The sequence below is a fragment of the Symphalangus syndactylus genome, chromosome 20 (genome assembly GCF_028878055.3).
Source record: "Symphalangus syndactylus isolate Jambi chromosome 20, NHGRI_mSymSyn1-v2.1_pri, whole genome shotgun sequence".
Classification (NCBI taxonomy): domain Eukaryota; kingdom Metazoa; phylum Chordata; class Mammalia; order Primates; family Hylobatidae; genus Symphalangus; species Symphalangus syndactylus.
In genome coordinates, this window is record NC_072442.2 from 17,219,960 (window position 1) to 17,235,973 (window position 16,014).

A 16,014-nucleotide genomic window follows, 5' to 3' on the forward strand; every position below is an offset into this window, starting at 1 on the left:
CCTCGTGATCCGCCCACCTTGGCCTCCCAAAGTGCTGGGATTACAAGCGTGAGCCACCGCGTCCGGCCTAGACATAGATCTTTCTATAATACTGGCACTGAAATGAAAGCAAATGGTGGAAGAAGGATTGGTACTGTATAGAAACATTTTTAGAGAAATTTGCAAAAATGTCAGAGAGATGGTACAGTATATTTCCATAAAGTTATACTGAGTGTGCCTGCCTCTTATTGCCTTCCCTTCCACCTCCTCCACCTCCTCTGCCTCTGTTACCCCTGAGGGAGATGACCAACCCCTCCTATTCTTCCTCTTCCTCAGCCTACTCACTGTGAAGGCAAGGATGAAGACTTTTTTTTTTGGAGATGGAGTTTTGCTCTTGTTGCCCAGGCTGGAGTGCAGTGGTGTGATCCTGGCTCACTGCAACCTCCACCTCCCAGGTTTAAGCAATTCTTCTGCCTCAGCCTCCTGAGTAGCTGGGATTACAGGCACCCACCACCACAACCGGCTAATTTTTTGTATTTTTAGTAGAGATGGGGTTTCACCATGTTGGCCAGGATGGCCAGGCTGGTCTGGAACTCCTGAACTCAGGTAATCTACCCTCCTCAGCCTCCCAAAGTGCTGGGATTACAGGCCTGAGCTACCGTGCCCAGCAGGATGCAGACTTTTTTTGATGATCCACTTTCATTATGGATAGTAAATATATTTTCTCTTCTGTATATTCTAAGAATATAGTATATAAAACATATGCAAAATATATGTTAATCGACTGTTTATTTTAACAGTAAGCCTTCTGGCCAGCAGTAAGCTCTTGTTGCCCAGGCTGGAGTGCAATGGCTTGATCTCAGCTTACTGCAACCTCTGCCTCCTGGGTTCAAGCCATTCTCCTGCTGCAGCCTCCCGAGTAGCTGGGATTACAGGCATACGCACCACCATGCCCGGCTAATTTTGTATTTTCAGTAGAGACTGGGTTTCTCCATGTTGGTCAGGCTGGTCTCGAATTCCCGACCTCAGGTGATCTGCCTGCCTCAGCCTAACAAAGTGCTGGGATTATAGGCGTGAGCCACCACGCCTGGCCAATTTTTGTATTTTTTGTAGAGATGGGGTTTTGCCATGTTGCCCAGGCTGGTCTCAAACTCCTGGGCTCAAGCGGTATGCCCACCTTGGCCTCCCAAAGTGCTGGGATTACTCAGTCTATACGTGGATTTTGACTGCATTGGGAGATGGAGGGTACTCAGCACCCCTACCCTCCATATTGTTCAAGGGTCAAGTGTACTTTTCCCCTTCCAATCTTTACGTCATTTATTTTTCTTTCCTAATTGCACTGTCTAGGGCCTCTAGTACAGTGTTGAATATAAGTTTTAAGTTTGGGCATCTTTGTCTTGTTCTGCCTCATAGGGAGGAAGCAGTCAGTCTTTTACCATAAGTATCATGTTAGCTTAGTATTTTCTTTTTTTTTTGAGACGGAGTCTCACTGTCGCCCACGCTGGAGTGCAGTGGTGCGATCTCGGCTCACTGCAGGCTCCGCCCCCCGGGGTTCACGCCATTCTCCTGCCTCAGCCTCCCGAGTAGCTGGGACTACAGGCACCCGCCACCTTGCCTGGCTAATTTTTTTTGTATTTTTAGTAGAGACGGGGTTTCACTGTGTTAACCAGGATGGTCTCGATCTCCTGACCTTGTGATCTTCCCGCCTCAGCCTCCCAAAGTGCTGGGATTACAGGTGTGAGCCACCGCACCCGGCCTAGCTTAGTATTTTCATAAACATCCTTTATTCTTGATTTGCTGAGTTTTTAAAAATAAAATAGCTATTGCATTTTAACAAATGCTTTGTTAACATATATTGAAATGATCATATGATTTTTCGCCTTTATTCTGTTAATGTTGGCAAATTATAATTGATTTTTCCAATGTTAAACTATCTTACATTTGTGGGATAAACCCACAAATAATCAATCACTATATTTTAGTGATTGATTATCCTTTCTATATTGTGGAATTCAATTTGCTAGTCTTTGTAAAGTATTTTTATATGTACATTCATGAGGAGGATTGATGTATAGTTTTCTTGTAATTTCTTAGTCTGGTTTTGGTTGCCTCAGAACGAGTTGGTACTTACTCCCTTCTCTTCTGTTTTTTAGAAAAGTGTGTAAGGCCGGACGTGATGGCTCATACCTGTAATCCCAGCACTTTGGGAAGCTGAGGCAGGTGGATTGCTTGACCTCAGGAGTTTGAGACCAGCCTGGCAACATGGCAAAACCCTGTCTCTACAAACATTTACAAAAAATTAGCTGGGCATTATGGCATATGCCTGTAGTCCCAGCTGCTTGGGAGGCTGAGGTGGGAGGATCACCTGAGCATAGAAGGTGGAGGCTGCAGTGAGCTATGATGGCACCACTGTACTCCAGCCTGGATGAAAGAGTGAGATTCTGTCTTAATTAAAAAAAAAAAAAAGTTTGTGGAGAATTGATGTTATTATTTTTAGAGCCAGGGCTTTACCCTGTCACCCAAGCTGGAGTACAGTGGTGCCATCATAGCTCACTGCAGCCTTGAATTATTTTGCTTAAAGGCTCCTTCCACTTCAGTCTCCAGAGTATCTAGGACTATAAGTGTGTGCCACCAAGCCCAGCTAATAATAATTATTATTATTATTTTTGAGACGGAGTCTTGTTGTGTCGCCCAGGCTGGAGTGCAGTGGCACAATCTTGGCTCACTGCAACCTCTGCCTCGTGGGTTCAAGAGATTCTCGTGCCGCAGCCTCCCCGTTAGCTGGGATTACAGGCGTGGCACCACACCCGACTAATTTTTGTAGTTTTTAGTGGAGATGGGGTTTCACCATGTTGGCCAGGTTAGTCTTGAACTCCTGACCTCATGATCTGCCTGCCCCAGCCTCCCAGAGTGCTGAGATTACAGACGTGAGCCACTGGGCCCAGCCTATTTTTTAAAAATAGAGACAGGATCTTGCTGTGTTGCCTAGGCTAGTCTTGAACTGCTGGCCTCAGGTGATCCTTCTACTTCGTCCTCTCAAAATACTGGGATTATAGGTGTAAGCCACCATGCCCAGCCCTGTTTTTTTTTTTTTTCCTTAAATGTTTGATATTATTTAAATGGTGTGGCTAGAAGCTATGTTGAAATGGGCCAAGGAATGACAGATATATAAGGAAATAGATAGCCAGGATGGACAACTTTGAGAATTCTGGCTATGAAGCAAAGAGAGGATAGTCTCTAGACAGGTGTAAAGATTGAATCAGGCATTAAAGAAATACAGTTGTTTTCTTGATTGCCATTATGTCTTTTAAATTTGCTTCTTTGTTACTTAATTCTAATGCAGATACATCAAGAAATCTGGAATTTCATGAAATACATAGCACTGGGAATGAACCGCCTTTGTTGATTATGATTGGCTACAGTGATGGAATGCAGATCTGGAGCGTCCCTGTAAGTACACATGTGGTTGAATACCTAAAACATACTTCCCAGCATGTTAGCTTATGTGAAATCTGTAGGTACTTTTTTTTTTTTTGAGACAGAGTCTCACTCTTTTGCCCAGGCTGGAATGCAGTGGTGCGATCTCAGCTCACTGCAACCTCCACCTCGCAGGTTCAAGTGATTCTCCTGCCTCAGCCTCCCAAGTAGCTGAGATTACAGGCATGTGTCACCACACCCAGGTAATTTTTGTATTTTTAGTAGAGATGGGTTTCGCCATGTTGGCCAGGCTGGTCTCAAACTCCTGACCTCAGGTGATCCACCTGCCTCGGCCTCCCAAAGTGTTGGAATTACAGGCGTGAGCCACTGCACCCAGCCTGTCTGTGTATCTTTATAGGATAAATTCCTTTCAGTGGAATTACTGAGTCAAAGGCTAAGTGCATTTGTAATTTTGATATATGTTTTACATTGCATAATATTGGTCTTATTTTGCATTTGGACTCCTACATGTGCCTTTTTTGGGTGACCAAACATGAAATGTCCTAAATGAAGAAGAGGCATGGGAGCAGTGCATTTGTTGAGATGTAGTAAAGACTGCATATTTTGGCTTATTTCACTTATATTTCATTATTTGGCATCATCTAAGTAATTATCTTCCAGTAGATGAGTGGACTTATTATTTTTGATTGAGATGGGGTCTGGCTGTATTGCTCAGGATGGTCTTGAAGTCCTGGGCTAAAGCAATCCTCCCACCTTGGCCTCCCAAAATGCTGGGATTACAGGCATGAGCCACTGTGCCCAGCTGAGATGAGAGGACTTCTGTTGTATGATTCTTTTGCAGTCGGAGGCTCTGGGCCAGTGGAAGTTGAATTTATACCTTTAATAAATGTATTCAGGAAACTTGTTTGAAGCCCCATGAGTATATGTGTATGTGTGTTTCAGCCAGAATTTTTTTCTCTTTTTCTTCTGGGTGATATTGTTGCTTCTTGAATGATGTATAAGCAAACATGTATTACCTCAGATTTAATGGAAGTCATGATATTCTCAAGTATAGAATTTGACCTCAGTAGTCTAAGAATTACTAAGGAACAAGCACATTCACCTTTCAATTCTTTAACTTTTTTTTTTTTTTTTTTTGAGACGGAGTCTTACTCTGTTGCCCAGGCTGGAGTGCAGTGGCGCAATCTCGGCTCACTGCAAGCTCTGCCTCCCAGGTTAATGCCATTCTCCTGCCTCAGCCTCCCAAGTAGCTGGGACTATAGGCGGCACCACCACGCCCAGCTAATTTTTTGTGTTTTTAGTAGAGACGGGGTTTCACTGTGTTATCCAGGATGATCTCAATCTCCTGACCTCGTGATCCGCCCGCCTTGGCCTCCCAAAGTACTGGGATTATAGGTGTGAGCCACCGTGCCTGGCCAACATTTTTTAAGTTAAACAAATGTTTATTTTTGGTGTTCCATTCTGTTCTTTTTTCTTTTTTTTTTTTTTGAGACAGGATCTCACTTTGTCGCCCAGGCTCGAGGGCAGTGGCATGATTGTCATTCACTCTATCCTCCACATCCTGGACTCAAACGATCCTCCCGCCTCAGCCTCTGGAGTAGCTGGGATTACAGGCACGTGCCACCACACCCAGCTAATTTTTAACACTTTTTAATGGAGACAGGGTCCTAATGTGTTGCCCAGGCTGGTCTCAAACTCCTGGGTTCAAGTGATCCTCCTACTTGGCCTCCTAAAGTGTGGGCATTACAGTCATGAGCCACTGTGCCTGGCCAATTCTATTCTTATAATTATCATATTATTAAGTATCTAAGATGTGGGTTTTTTTTTTCTTTAAACTTGGCTTTACTTTGTGGAGATAGAAGAATCATGCTGGTATGTCATGAAATTAGAAGTATTCTTTTTCTTTTGCCTTTTGGGAAGTGTAGTTGACATTTTTCAAGGTCCCACAATGTTCTTTGTAATTTCGGTATTGTTCCAAAGGCATGGAGAAAGTACTTAAAATTTGGCAGTGTTTTTTTTTTCTTATGGAGAGAAATATTTCTAGGTTGTGATAAAACAAAAGGGTTTTGTAAATGTAACTTTTTCTTATTAATAGAGACTACATTTTGCTTCATTATGCTGTGTGTTGACAGTATTGAAGACAAAGAGGAAGTTATACCTTTAACAAGAGGGTTGAGCCTGTGTGATTAAGGGTGTTGACTGGATTGAACACATTCCTTTGGTGGTATTCAGGTTGTTTTAACTGCCCACTTGTTTTTGTTATAATTAGGGGTATTAATTTTAATAGTTTAAAGTTAATTTCTGTTTATCTTTGAGTAATTGAGGTCTTTATTTCTCCTTATGCCTAGATTATATTTTGAGAGACTTGAATAATTTTTTTTGATGGAATTTTCTTTGGCCAATTGTATATTGTTGTAGTACCACTATTTCATGAATTAGGGCCTAGTGTAGAGGCTGATGTTTGTAATCCCAGCACTTTGGGAGGCTGAGGCAGGAGGATCACTTGAGGCCAGCAGTTTGAGACTAACCTGGGCAGCACAGTGAGACCAGCCGGGTGCGGTGGCTCATGCCTGTAATCCCAGTACTTTGGGAGGCCAAGGCAGGCAGATCATTTGAGGTCAGGAGTTCGAGACCAGCCTGACCAACATGGTGAAACCCCATCTCTACTAAAAATAAAAAAAAAAAATTAGCCAGGCGTGATGGCACATGTCTGTAATCCCAGCTACTCTGGAGGCTGAGGCAGGAGAATCGCTTGAACCCGGGAGGTGGTGGTTACATTGAGCCAAGATTCTGCCACTGCACTCCAGCCTGGGCGACACAGTGAGACCCTGTCTCAAAACAAAAACAAAAACAAAAACACATAGTGAGACCTTGTCTCTACAAAAAATTTTAAAAAATTAGCCAGGCGTAGTGGCAAGCACCTGTGGTTCCAGCTGCTCAGGAGGATGAGGCAGGAGGATTGCCTGAGCCTGGGAAGTTGAGGCTGCAGTGAGCCATGATTATGCCACTGCACTCTAGCCTGGGTGACAGAGTGAGACCTTGTCTCAGGAAGGAAAAAAAAAAAAAAGACAATCTGGGAAAATAAGCTTCTTATGTTTCATTGAGCTCTCATTATGGTCAAAGAGGTTTATATACATATTATCTCATCTAATGTAGGAGTTACCTTGTCTTACAGGTGGTAAGGTCACACTGCTTTTAAGAGGTGGAACTAGAATTTAAACCTAGTTCTGTCTAAATTCAAATTCAAAGCCCATGATCTAAGAGCTATACTTCATCACTTTTCAAATGTGATTGCTAAAGATATGACATGTGAATAGTTTTGTAGTTTAGGTTTAGTTTTTGTAGAGGTGAAGGGAATTATCCCCTCTCCCTCCGAAATAAGTTGACAATAGATTAACAGGAGAAAAAGCATACACATGCACGGGAGCCACATAAAATATGAGACTCAAAGAAGGGCCAGATGGCTGAAGCTTACATAGTGCTCTCTTCATAGGGGAGAAGGAGATGGAGGAATGTAGTCAATTTTGAGAGTTAGTAAATAATTATCAGGAAAGTTGAATGGGCCCAAAGAGCAGAAAATCGTTTCTAAGTGATTCTCTTGGGAAGTGGGACCTGAGCAGAGATGATGGCCTGTGACAAAGTCTGTCTAGGTGTGGTGTCATTTCTTGGTTTTCCTTCCTGCAATTTGAGATTAATCTTCTCTGGTTGAAGAAATTTCAGAAAGGGGAGAGGGAGGCAATTGTGTTCCTTCTAGAAGAGCTTCAGGAAAGGGAACTTTAGAAAGGGAACTTGTGCTTGTGAGGGAGAAGCAGGAGAACACCAGAAAGTCCTTGGTTCTGAGGACTTCTGAGGCCTTTTAATTTCCTTTAGCTCAAAATGCTCAGCATGCCAAAATGCCAGAATTTGGAATATCGTTTTCTGAGCCCCAGTGTTTTCATTTGTAAAAGATTAGGATGTACCTTCAAATACTCATAATTATCTTTTACGTTTTACTCTGTTAGCCATTACTCTGTCAGAACCCTTCTGAAACTTATAACCATTATTCATTCAATGAGCATATATACTAGACAGTGGTGAGCCTATGTTGGCCAACCTAGAAAAAAATGACTCCTTATAGTCTGTAGTTCATACGATTGGCCCTCTATATACGTGTGTTGCACATCTGCAGATTCAACCAACTGTGGATTGAAAATATTTGGAATTAAAAAAAAGGATGGATGTGTCTGTACTGAACATGTATAGAGTTTTCTTTCTTGTCATTATTTCCTAAACAATGCAGTGTAACAATTATTTACATAGCATTTACATTGTACTAGGTATTATAAGTAATTAAGAGATGACTTAAAGTATATGAGAGGATGTGTAAAGGTTGTATGCAAATACTATGCCATTTTATGTAAAGGACTTGAGCATGTTGGACTTTGGTATTCATGGGTGGTTTGTGGAACCAATCCCCGACAGATGCTGATGGACAATTGTATTTGCATTTGCTTTGCTTGTTTGTTTGTTTGTTTGTTTTTGAGACTGAGTCTCACTCTGTTGCCCAGGCTGGAGTGCAGAGGGGTGATTTCGGCTCACTGCAACCTCTGCCTCCCGGGTTCAAGTGATTTTCATGTCTCAGCCTCCCGAGTAGCTGGAACTACAGGTGTGAGCCACCATGCCAGGCTAATTTTTGTATTTTTTTTAGTAGAGATGGGGTTTCACCATGTTGGCCAGGCTGGTTTCAAACTCCTGACCTCAAGTGATCTACCTGCCTTGGCCTCCCAAAGTGCTGGGATTACAGGTGTAAGCTACTGTGCCTGGCCTGCTTTTTAAAAATAGAGATGAAATCTCACTATGTCGCCCAGATTGGTCTTGAACTCCTGGCCTCAGGCAGTCCTCCTGCCAGGACCTCCCAAACCACTGGGATTACAGATGTAAGCCATCATGCCTGGCCATGTATTTGCTTTTGAGTAAGTGTAGGTGGGCAGAAAATCAACCCCTGTCCAAACCTTAGCTTAGTTTTTGCTTCTAGTATATGCTCAGGACTCCCTCTTGTTGAGTTTAATATAACTGTCCCACGGTGGCTCATGTCTGTAATCCCAGCACTTTGGAGGCCAAGGCAAGCAAGGTCAAGAGTTTGAGACCATCCTAGCCAACATGGTGAAACTCTGTCTCTACTAAAAATACAAAAATGGTGGCAGGCACCTGTAATCCCAGCTACTTGGGAGGCTGAGGCAGGAGAATTGCTTGAACCCAGGAGGCGGAGGTTGCAGTGAGCCAAGATTGCACCACGGTACTCTTGCCTGGGTGACAGAGTGAGACTCTGTCTCAAAAAGAAAGACAAAACTGTCCCACCTGAGAGTCTCAGGTTAAGAAAATAAGCATATCCTGGTTAAACATTTTAAAAAATTGTCTATTGAAGTGTGTAGATGTGAATGGAACTTAGATGATGTCTAGGAATATCATTAATTAGAGTCAGCTCAAAAGCAGAACTGTGCAGTGGTTTACTGCCCAATCTCTACTGCTTTGTATATGACACCAGCTTTCTTAGCTTTCCTGAGCTATCAGAGCCCTTCTTTCAATACACCAGATGTAACATAGAATGACTGTTATGTTGGCGTTCCAGATAAACAACCCCGTTTCCCAACCATCCCTAACAATGTTATTGACTCTTTTTTGGTGAGGTAAATATACGCTTTCTTGCTTAAAATTCTTAATTAAAAAAATCAAAATGATCTTTGTATATATTTTAAAAACCAAATAGTTTTGTGAGATTCAAATATGAAAAAAATGAAGTTCTGTACTCTTTTCTTTTTTTTTTTGAGACAGAGTCTTGCTCTGCGGCTCAGACTGGAGTGCAGTAGTGTGATCCTGGCTCACTGCAGCCTCCACCTCCGGGGTTCAAGTAGTTCTCCTGTCTCAGCCTCCCAAGTAGCTGGGATTACAGGTGTGTGCCAACACACTTGGCTAATTGTTTTGTATTTTTCATAGAGACGGGGTTTCACCATGTTGGCCAGGCTGGTTTCAAACTCCTGACTTCAAGTGATCTGCCTGCCTCGACCTCCCAACGTGTATACTCTGCCTTTTGTCACTCTTTCAAATCTAGTAGTTATTGTCATTTTAGTATTTATTTCAACTATTTCAAAATATCATACTTCTTATTTATTTTTTATTTTGAGATGGAGTCTCTCTGTGACACTCAGGCTGGAGTGCAGTGGCACAATCTCAGCTCACTGCAACCTCCGCCTCCTGGGTTCAAGCGATTCTCCTGCCTCAGCCTCCTGAGTAGTTGGGATTACAGGCACACGCCACCATACCTGGTTAATTTTTGTATTTTTAGTAGAGATGGGGTTTCACCATATTGGCCAGTCTTGAACTCCTAACCTCAAGTGATCTGCCTGCCTCAGCCTCCCAAAGTGCTGGGATTACAGGTATGAGCCACCACACCCCACCTCAAAATATCATACTTCTTGAAGTTTTTTTCTCTCAGTTTTAGATTGATTGGTGCCATGAACTACAAAGTTATTTTTTATTTATTTTTTTTGAGACGGAGTCTTGCTCTGCCACCCAGGCTAGAGTGCAGTGGCGTGATCTCGGCTCACTGCAGCCTCTGCCTCCCAGTTTCAAGCAATTTTCCTGCCTCAGCCTCCTGAGTAGCTTGAATTACGGGCACGCGCCACCACACCCAGCTAATTTTTGTATTTTTAGTAGAGATGAGGTTTCACTGTGTTGGTCAAGCTGGTCTCGAGCTCCTGACCTTGTGCTCTGCCCGCCTTGGCCTCCCAAAGTGCTGGGAATATAGGCGTGAGCCACCACGCCCAGCCACGAACTATGAAGATTTAAATGGTGTTCATTTGTTCAGCGCATGTCTGGGATATACAGGGGTGAGCACATTAGATGTGGTCTTTGCTGTCATGGAGCTAGTAGGAGGGAGAGATTTAAATAAAAATAAATGAATATACAACTTAAGTTGTAATATGGAAAAAGTATGACATGTTATGACGAGGAAGTGACATATAAGCTAAAAAATACTTAGGGTAAGACTGGAACAATAAACACTAAACAGAGGCTCTGAGATGAAAGCGTTCTTTTCTCCATAGTTAGAAATTGATTTAGATTTCTTAAATTTTTTTTCTTTAAAGAGCATTGTAGCTGGGCATGGTGGCTTATGCCTATAATCCCAACATTTTGGGAGGCTGAGGGTGGTGTATCGCTTGAGGCCAGGAGTTTAAGAGCAGCTTGGGCGAAACCCCATCTCATCAAAACTACAAAAATTAGGGCTGAAACAGGGGGATCAGTTGAATCTAGGAGATCGAGGCTGCAGTGACCTGTGCGCCACTGCACGCCAGCCTGGGTGACAGAGCAAGACCCTCTCAAAAAAAAAAAAGGAAGAAGAATATTGAGATAAATATCTTTATGGTCATATAATTTGGAGAGATCAATAAAAGTAAGGCTCCTAATAGATTTTCCAAATTACATTCTTTTACAGTCATGTCAGTTGTACTTATCCCATACATTTATTAATTCTTTCACTCAGCAAAGATTTATTAATTGTCTATTATATGCCAGACTGTGTTGAAGGTGCTGGGACAACACTGAACAAAACAAAGTCATTCTCTTTGTGGAATTTCTATTCTGGTAGGTGGGGAAGATAGATAATAAATATTTATCATGTTAGATGGTGATAGATGTTATGGTAGGGTGGTGGTTGTTGCTGTGGGTTGCTCTTTTATATACAATGGTCTGAGAAAGCCTCTCAAAGACGCAGTGACGTCGTGGTGTGAAGTTATCTGTATGGGTATTTGAGGGAGGAACACTCCAAGCCAGTACAAACACTCTGTGGTGCAGAATATGTTTCTTTCTTTTTCATTTCTTCTTCTGTTTTTTTTTTTTTTTTTTTGAGACAGAGTCTCTCTGTGTCGCCCAGGCTGGAATGCAGTGGCATGGTTTCGGCTCACTGCAACCTCTGTCTCGCAGGTTCAAGTGATTCTCTTGCCTCAGCCTCCCAAGTAGCTGGGACTACAGGGATGCACCACCACACCTGGGTACTTTTTGTGTTTTTAGTAGAGTCAGGGTTTTGCCATGTTGTCCAGGCTGGTCTTGAACCCCTGACCTCAAGTGATCTGCCTTCCTGGGCCTCCCAAAGTGCTGGGATTACAGGTGTGAGCCACCATGCCTGGCAGAATATGTTTCTTATATTTAAGAACAGCAATGAGGCAGTTTAGCTGGAGTTAGGGGAGCAAAGCAAAGAATAAGAGATTATGTCCAAGAGTTGGCAGTTGGCTAGGGCTTCGTTTTCGCCCTTGTAAGGACATCTAAAATTTCAAATATAGAGCAAAGTTGGACTTTTACAGTGAAAATTACTTATACCCTCCATCTAGAGCAGCAGTCCCCAACCTTTTTGGCACCAGGGACCGGTTTTGTGGAAGACAGTTTTTCCACGGAGTGGGGATAGTTTCAGTATGATTCAAGCACAGTAAATTTATTGTTCACTTTATTTCTATTATAATTGCATTGTAATATACAATGAAATAATTATACAACTCACCATAATGTAGAATCAGAGGGAGCCCTGAGCTTGCTTTCCCACAGCTAGATGGTCCCATCTGTGGGTGATGGGAGACAGTGACAGATCATCAGACATTAGATTCTCATAAGGAGTATACAGCCTAGACCCTTCACACGCGCAGTTCACGTTAGGGTTCGCACGCCTATGAGAATCTAATGCTGCTGCTGACCTGACAAGAGGCAGAGCTTAGGCAGTCATGTGCACGGTGGAGAGCAGCTGTAAATACAGATGAAGCTTCGCTTTTGCTTGCCTGCTTCTCACCTCCTGCTGTGAGGCCTGGTTCCTAACCAGTACCTGGCCCAGGGATTGGGGAGACCCCTCAACTAGAGTATACCCTTAAAATTTTACTATACTTTCTTTTTTTTTTTCCAGTTTTTTTTTAGGCAACCCTCAGAACCAGAAGGGGTTCATACAGCTGTCTACTGTGCTTTGTCTCATATCCATCTTATTCATTGCATTTCAGAGGAAATGCAAATATCAACATGCTTTCCCCTAACTACTTTTGCATGCATATAATTAACTAGAGTTCAATATTTGGTTAGTTTTTTTTTAGACAGAGTCTCACTCTATTGCCCAGGCTGGAGGGCAGTGGTGCGATCTTTGCTCACTGCAGCCTTTACCTCATGGGTTCAGTCGATTCTCATGCCTCAGCCTCCTGAGTAGTTGGGATTACAGGCACATGCTGCCATGCCTGGCGGATTTTTGTGATCTTTTAAATTTTAACTATTTTGGTAGGTGTTACCTTGAGGATTCACTTAGCATTACCATTTCCCTGATGACTAATAATGTGGAGTACTTTTTCATGTTTCTTGGCCATTTGTATATATTTTAGCAATTATTTGTATAATTTTTTTGCCCATTAAAAAATTTAGTTGTAGGCTGGGTGCTGTGGCTCATGCCTGTAATCTCAGCATGTTGGGAGGCTGAGGCGGGCGGATCATGAGGCCAGGAGATCGAGACCCTCCTGGCTAACATGGCGAAACGCAGTCTCTACTAAAACTACAAAAAATACAAAAAAATTAGCCAGGTGTGGTGACGGGCGGCTATAGTCCCAGCTACTTGGGAGGCTGAGGCAGGAGAATGGCGTGAACCCAGGAGGTGGAGCTTGCAGTGGGCCAAGATCGCGCCACTTTACTCCAGCCTGGGTGACAGAGGGAGACTCCGTCTCAAAAAAACAAAAACAAACAAACAAAAAAACTTAGTTGTAGAAGCCATTGGAGGATTTTGAATACAGGTAATATCACTTTTAAAAATAAGAAAGGGTATGTGAGGAGCAGATTTGGGTGGAAAGGTAGTGAGTTTGGTTTTAAATGTGTGAACTGTAGACTGTTGCTGGTCCCTGAACTGGTGATAGTGAATTGTTTGTTATTGGCAGCAAAAAGGTAAAGTGCAGAAAATGAGAGTAAGCCTTTCGAAACCTGTAGTATTTGCCAGTGCACACTATCCAAACATATGTATATAGTTTACAGAAGTATCATTTGTGCCAACTTTTAGAAAAATCAAAAAATAATTGGTGTTTTATGACAAACAGTTTGAAAAACACTATCATCAAGACATCCAGTTGGAGAAAGAGTTTTTGATGAGTATGTTTAGACATGCAATCATGTATTATTTTATTTCACACAAATAACATTTCTGTGATTATTAACATTCATTTTAGCATTATATATTCTTTGTAGTCATGAGAATAAGATACAGAATTTTCAAGGAGGAGATTTGAATTGCAGGATGAGGAGTTGGACTTACTCTTTCAGCCATAATAATTTGGACTCGTTGAGAATCTTTTGGTAACATACATTCCAAAATCTGTCTGTAATATTGATTTTGTGGTTGCAGTGGGATGAATAGCAGGAGAAAAGAAAAGGTTATAAGGCCAGTTAGGAGTGAATTTCAACACTGTCTAAATGTTAGTTGTTGTGAGCCTGAACTAAGTTTGTTGTTGTGAGAGGATTACCAAAAACCATGGTAAGTGGTTAGACATTTAGAAGAGAAGAAAGTTAAAGATGTTTCCAGAGTCTTGACCTGGGGACCGGTGCTGCTTAGTATGAAAGATGGCATCATTTTAGCAGAAATAGAATTTGATTATTAGACTTACGCTGTGTTAAAAATCATTTAAAGCAAAAATTGTGTAGCATATTGTCTTATAAGTAATAAAGGGTTCTCACTTAACGTTTCAGTGGTAAAAGTCTTCTAATATTTTCGCATACTTTTTGCTATCTGTTTAAATGGCAACTTAGTTTTCTTTTCTTTTCTTTTTGAGACATAGTCTTGCTCTGTCACCCAGGCTGGAGTGCAGTAGTGCAATCATGGCTTCAATCTCCTGGGCTCAAGCGATTCCCTCACCTCAGCCTCCCGAGTAGCTGGGATCACAGGTGTGCACCACCATGCCCAACTGATTTTTGTATATATATATTTTTTTGTAGAGATGGGGTTATGCCATGTTGCCCAGGCTGATCTTGAACTTTTGAGCTCAAGTGATCCTCCTGCCTTGGCCTCCACAGTGCTGGGATTACAGGCGTGAGCCACTGCGCCCAGCGTCTTATCTTCTTTTGAAATGCATAATTTTTTCTAAAAAAAAATGGAGAATATATTTATTACATCACCTAAAATATGGCAGTTGTATTGTGTGAAACAGTATGCAGTTGGCCCTGGGTATCCATGGATTCTGAATACGTGGAGTCAGTCAATATGGATAGAAAATATTTGGGAAAAAAGTAAAAAATAATTCAACAATAAAAAATAACACAAATAAAAATGACAATATAGCTATTTATATAGCACATTATATTAGGTATTGTAAGTAATTTAGAGATGATTTAAAGTATATAGGAGGATGTGCATAGGTTTTATATGCATAGGTTATGTGCAGATACCATGCCATTTTATAAAAGGGACTTAAGCATTGGAGGTTTTGGTGTCTACAGGGATTCTGGAACCAATCCCATGTGGATACAGAGAGATGACTGTATCTTCTTTTCAAAAGTTAGTATTTGTAGTGTTTTCTTGGAGCTGTGTATATGTGGTACTTCAATGACCTAACACTAGGTGTCGCTACCACATTGAGCTAAGAAAAGTGCAGCTGCTCCTTGAAAGGAAATTTTTGCCCTAAAGCTTTTTGTGTAGTTTTTAAACACTAAAAGCTTTTTGTGTAGTTTTTATACACTAAAAGCTTTAGAGCAAACATGCAAGGGCATTCTTGAGGTAAATACCAATTAGTTTACTATTTATTAGAGGTTGGGTGCCAATAGACCTTGCCATGTTAAGATTGTTAGCCAGGAAACAATTTTTATGGGTTTCATTTGGGAGTAATATAAAGTTAGTGATTTGGGTACACTGGCAAGCAGAGAGAGGTTGAATATGGATGGAGTCCAGTGAAAAAAATTGCCTTTGTTGAGAATAGGACCTTATTTTGTTTGGTGGATTCTGTTCTTCCTGGAAAGAGAATAGGTGGATCCTTAGACATCTGCAGTGGGAGGACATTGGTTGTTACGGATGAATAAAAGCAGAAATGAAGAGTAATACTGAAGTAACTTCTGGAATTTACCCATATTGGTGGATTAAAATATCTTTTTCTGTAGTATGTTTCTTAAAGTATAACTCCAGAGAACTCTTGAATCTGAAACTTAATTTTTCCCTGTGTGCGAATAGTGGTGTGAGTCTTGTTGATTTGACATAGGCAGTAGACATTACTGTGAGTTTGAAATTTATCATTGTAAGTTGGACTCTTTCTTACTTGAGATCTTTTAGATGATTTCCTACTCTAAAACAATACATTATTTGGACCTAAGCTGATTTATGAGTCTGTGGAATGCAATTTTTTTCTGATGTTATTGAATATACATACAGTAAAATGCACAAATCTTAAGTGTACAGATTGAAATATATATATATAACCTTCTAACCATCATCCTGGATTAAGATCTAGAACATTTCTAGTACCTCAAAAGAATCCCTTGTGCCACTTTCTTGGCAGTACTACCCTCTTTCCACCTCCAAGTAACCATTATTCTGCTATTCTGACTTCTATCCCCAGAGATTCGTTTTTT

The 16,014-nt window shown here is 41.5% G+C and overlaps 1 protein-coding gene across 10 annotated transcripts in view; it reads left to right on the forward strand.

Annotated features, from left to right (window-relative positions):
• Positions 1–16,014, forward strand: part of BCAS3 (BCAS3 microtubule associated cell migration factor) — a 727,466-nt gene that overhangs the window by 33,314 nt on the left and 678,138 nt on the right. For all 10 annotated transcript variants that reach the window (XM_055257582.2, XM_055257584.2, XM_055257583.2 and 7 more), the window contains exon 5: positions 3,323–3,429. In XM_055257582.2, coding sequence (XP_055113557.1) covers positions 3,323–3,429 — 107 coding nt within the window. The remainder of the gene's footprint in view (positions 1–3,322; positions 3,430–16,014) is intronic.